The following is a 5,614-nucleotide window of genomic DNA, read 5'->3' as shown; positions in this document are numbered from 1 at the left end:
CATTAATATAATAAGTGAGAAGAGTCTAGTTTTTAGAGGCAAGCCGCCACCCTCAATAAGCTCCATCGGGATGCTGTCAGGTCCAGGAGCCTTCCCAGGTTTCACACTCTTGAGTGCCTTGCAAAATTCTTGAAAAGTTGGAGGATCAGCCAGCCAGGGTTTTGGAGGGTGCTGTGGGACATTTTTGAGAAAATCTCCAGCGGCAGTAGAAGAGCTGTTTAACAGTGAGCTGAAGTGCTCTTTCCAACGATTTAAGATGTCCTGACTTTCAGTAAGAATGGTGGAGTTGTCAGCAGCTTTAAGTGCTCCTGATGATGAGCAGATAGGTCCATACAGCTCTTTAATACCAGCGTAAAAGCCACGCAGGTTCCTTGCATCAGAAAGATTTTGGAGTTCTGTGGCTTTCTGTTGCCACTATTTGTTCTTGATTACTCGTATTTCACTTTGACATTTCTGCTTGAGGTCTAGAAAGTGTGCTTTCTTTTCTGCGCAGGATGGATCTTGAGCAAGGGATAGGTAAGCATCCCGCTTTGCATTGATGATGGCTTGGATTTCTCCGTGGTTGTCATCAAACCAGTCACTTCTTTTCCGTGCACTACAACCAACAACATTCTCAGCAGTTTCTTTGATGATGTTCTTTAATGTGGTCCATTCTTGTTCGACGTCATCTGTGGTTGCTGGAGCTTTGTTAAGTTGTTCGGACAGTATGTCTTGGAAGTGTGAGCGAACATTTTTGTTGTTCAGGTTGCTTATGTTGAATTTTCTGCGTGGTGGGTTTGAAAAGTGGGATCGTGGCCTGCGATACTTTGGTACTCTCAAATGGCTGACTAAAAGTCTATGGTCCGTCCAGCACTCATCGATGTTTAGTGCTGCTTTTGTGATGAGAATGTCTTTCTTGTCACGCTGTCGCGTAATAACGTAGTCTATAAGATGCCAATGTTTGGAGCGTGGGTGCATCCATGTGGTCTTATAACGGTTACGCAAACGGAATTGGGTATTGGAGATGAAAAGCTCGTGCTCAGCACATAGACCAAGAAGTAGCAACCCATTTGCATTGCAGTTTCCCACCCCTTGTTTACCCATGACATCTCTCCAAAAACGGTTGTCCCTTCCCACTCTGACATTGAAATCACCAAGTAAAATTAATTTATCTTGAATGGGTATTTTAGAGAGAGTACTGTTCAGTTGGTGGTAGAACTGATTCTTTGTGTCTTCATCACTGTCTAAAGTAGGAGCATATGCAGAGACGAAGGTGATGAATCTGTCTGAACCAATGGGTACTCTAAGAGTCATCAGTCTTTCATTAATTGAGACAGGTGTAAGTCGAAGATCTTTCACTATTTTCGTTTTTACGGCAAATCCTGCACCATGGATGCGTGGTTCTCCTGCATCCTTTCCCTTCCAGAAGATGGTGTACCCTGAACGTACCTCACTAATGTGTCCCTCACCTGAGAGTCTTGTCTCACTCAAGGCAGCTATGTCTATATCTAGACGGGCTAGTTCTTGGGTGATAAGAGCGGTTCTTCTCTCTGGTCTGTAATTGTTCGCGTCCAGGAGGGTCCTGACATTCCATGTCCCTATTGTCATAATCATTTCATTCTTCTTTTATTTACGTCTGCAGTATAAGGAGTGACCTACTGGGTGCGGATTCCCAGCCCGGTTCAAGTGTGACTTCCGATGTTTAGCCCACATTTTCTAGGGCCTTCCCCATTCAGGGTGGGCAGCGGTCATCCTAAATAGGCCTGCCCAGTCGCAGATGCAGGACCGGATTCCCGAGTAGTCACACGGGTTCTCAGGAAGGCGACCATCACACACCTGCCGCCAGTGTGCAGGTCCAGACTAGTAGCTTCCAGCCTCACTCGGAGCCTGCTACCATCGTCCTTATCCCATCGCCATTGGTCTTTAGAGAAAATGACAGGAGAAATTGCCATTTGCGTGAATTTCTTTAAGGTGGATTACAGCTTGCGAGGAAGTGACCCACACACTATAATTCTGGAACAATTCATCACGGCACATATGTATGTGACATGTGACTTCAGGTAGCAGAACTGCAACGAACTGCCGCGAGCTCTATGATGGCTGAGCGGCGCCTTTACAGCCAGTTCATCTGGCATGACCTCTTCCGCCTCCACGATCTTTGAGAACCTGGGATATAAGATTCTTCTTCCGCTCGCTTCGCCGTTGGGTTGGAGGGTAGATAATAGATACTAGAGAGGAAAGTGAAAGACACCCTTGGGCCTCGGAAACCTAATACCGTTGGGGTCGAAGAAACCAAGAGTTGGCCGAGGGGGGCCGGATAGGAAAGTAAACAGGAGAAGCCTGACACAAGTAAGTGGAAGTAATGCCAGGCTTAGCTAAGGGCCCGTGTGGTTGCCACCCACATACTCCCAAGACGGGAGCCCCCTGTGGACCTGAAATATAATACATCATATACAACATCATATGAAATTCTTTCAGTTAAATAGCTGAGACAATATTAACCTGTTCAAAAGGTAGAAAGTATTTTTTGTATCTATAACTTCTGTTGAATAAAGGTAATGTTAGAGGATGGTGTCCCTTTACAGTATCCCCTTCACAAAATTTTGAAACTGTTTGTTTACAATATTTTGTGACAGACTATAAAGTTTGACAATCGGTGTACAAAATGATGCCAAAAGGTTGAATACTGATGTATAGAAGTATCTGGTACATAACATATTACAGAAAACAGAAAAATATCTGCTATACAAGTCATAATCTATACATATGTCAGGGCATGGCATTCAGCTTTTCAGATCTGTGGAGCATACTGTTAAAAGACAAATAATACAAAGTCAAAACCTTATAACACTACACTATGGAAATAAGTACAGAGACTATAATTACAAATTGTAAGTACACATCCATAAAATCACACCTTCAAAGCCTTAAAAAGAGACGAGAAAAAATTCAGAGCCTAAGTGTGTGATGAGTGAACCGACTCTAAAAATACGACGATGGGTACAGACCAGAGGAATATACTCAATTATGAGTAGGAATATAGTACAAAATCAATCAGCTACATAAACCAGAGTATTTGAGGATATGTTGATTCATGAAAGGAGGGAGAGTCATAAATAGCTTTAAATGATGACATAATAAAGTAGCTTGAGGACAAAAATCAGTGTATGGAAGTAGACATGTATACATCTTGTTATATTGACCATTCTAGCAAATAGTATGGAAGACATACAAACTAACCTACATACATAAAGGTCTAGAAGACTCATTTACAACTGATAAAAAAAAAAATATACATACTGATTCAAAGTTACATAATGTATTGGGAATTTAATCCCCCTACTTAAAAAAAAAACTTACATTTATGTGAAATAACACTGTCTTTGGTAGTCTTGGTTAACAATTTACAAATCTCAGTCACAACACTGATGTAGTTGGCAGGTGCTTGAGTACATTACCCAGCACCTATGATTTCTTGTAAGTTGACTGGTCCAGCCAGGTACAGCCATACAGCAGTGTGGGAGTGAATCTACCCACAGCTTTCAGTTTCCTCCCTAGAGTTCTCAAACTTTCAGTCTAGCATTCAACCAAATCCTGAAACATTGTTTTATGTACTAATTATGCTGTTCAATACCTTCTTTACATCACACGGAGTATGCTCTCCCTATTAAGTTTCCAAAAGCAGTTACTTATGTGAGATGAGATTTAAAAATGGTTCACATATGAAACTTTGATAAACGGAGTTAACTGCAATGGAAAGAATAAACTAACAAGGTGATACACACAGATATACTAACATACTATTCATATTTTTTACAGTACAAATTATGTATATTATCCCATTTCAAAATTGCAAAAGGATCTACTCATGTAGTCTCATAGCATATATGTATCATATTCTAAAGCACAAATCTATTACAAAACATCATTATATAGTGCATCATAAATTTGAACAGCCTATAGATAAGACAAAACTCTAGGAATGACATTATCTTACATACTACATCCTTGATAAACACACCACAATTATGTAGTCCTATGAATCTGCAAACGTAGTGTGTATTTTCTTCTAGATAATTAAGCATCCATGGTCATAGGTCTTGTCCTCTATACTACAAGTTAACAGTACTTTAACATTTTACATACTTGCTTTACTTACCACTAGTTCCTCCTATCTTTACACGTGCAATGGACATTTCCACAAAACTCTTATTATGCTGGATCTTGTCTCTAAACAGTTCAGATATACCACAAATTGGTACCTGTCTCAAACAAACAGTTCCCTTCCCACTGATCAATCTTAATGTTAATGTATGGACATCCAAAACCTGAATCATCATCTCTGATAATAGACATTTCATGTAAAATATCACTTTCAATTTTGTCAAATGCTACATCCACACTGTTTTTACAGGGTTTAATCAACTTTACTGATATCATATAATCACTTTGGTTATTCATTTTGTCAGGTATAGATTAAAGACAAGGAATGGATTCCATAGTGCAACTGACCTCACTTATTACAGAAGGAACACAAAAAATATATTACTGTCAAAATTACACTTCCTGCTCAGATCTTCTTTGACTTCATTCCACCAATTTGGATATAAATTTTGACTAACTACAGCTAACTTATTCCAGAATGTGCATTTATCTATGTTACCATCAGTCTCGTCCAAAACAAACTTAAAAAGGTTTTGACCTTTTTCTCTTGGCTTACAGATAACTCATTACTCTGTGTGACATTAATGAAAAACTGCTTTGACTGGACTGGTATTCCAAGACTCTCACTTACATCAACACATACATCACCTTACCTTTATTCACAAATAACTCTGAAACTTCATTATTCTTAAACTCCACAACTACACGATAATCATCATAATCATAATCCCTGATGATGATTATGATTGATGATTATGATTGATGAGTATGATTGATGAGTATGATTCATGAGTATGATTGATGAGTATGATTGATGAGTATGATTGATGAGTATGATTGTTGATTATGATTGATGATCATACATTCATTCTGAATAAGCTACCAGTCTCAGACATACCAACTTCAGTCATTTCACGGCTCTCATTCGCATCTACATAAAAAATACTATCTAGTTCAGATCCAGTGGAGTCATCACCTGACTGGTATACATCAATAACTCTGTTTTCTGACCAAAAGAAGAAATCCTTAGTACATACTGCATCAAAACTCCCATTAGTGTCACATTCTGGTTTGTAATTGGTACTGACAACACTATAATTAAATATAGTATCTCAAAACTTTTTATCAAAACATAAGTGATAAATTAAAAGTGTAAATTGAAGGTCCCATGCTTTTTGTGTTTCCATGCCCCAAAACTATGGACCTTCATTGAGGCGGATTGCTGTTTCCCGAGTAGTTACATCTACGATTGTTTTTTCTATTAAATTGCCCTAGGTTATCCCCATTATTCCTATCCTGCTGATGTTAAAAATTTCTGTCTCTATTAACATTTTGATCCTGATAGAAGCTACCATTATGTCTGTTTCTGTAGTTATTACCGTTGTAATATCTCTCATTTCGATTATTATGGTACTTGCTTCTTTCTACTGCCCTATCCAGCCTGTCAACATATTGTAAAAATTGTTCAAGG

General features: G+C 39.0%; 1 protein-coding gene across 1 annotated transcript; it reads right to left on the bottom strand.

Annotated features, from left to right (window-relative positions):
• Positions 1–414: 414 nt before the first annotated feature.
• LOC124555908 (craniofacial development protein 2-like) lies at positions 415–1,587 on the bottom strand. The gene has a single exon (XM_047129965.1). The coding sequence runs from the start codon at positions 1,585–1,587 to the stop codon at positions 415–417; it is 1,173 nt and encodes a 390-aa protein (XP_046985921.1).
• Between the last annotated feature and the right edge of the window lie 4,027 nt (positions 1,588–5,614).

This window comes from Schistocerca americana, chromosome X (genome assembly GCF_021461395.2).
Source record: "Schistocerca americana isolate TAMUIC-IGC-003095 chromosome X, iqSchAmer2.1, whole genome shotgun sequence".
NCBI classification, from domain to species: Eukaryota; Metazoa; Arthropoda; class Insecta; order Orthoptera; family Acrididae; genus Schistocerca; species Schistocerca americana.
Note: the sequence above shows the minus strand (reverse complement) of the source record. Positions and strands in the feature narration are given on the sequence as shown.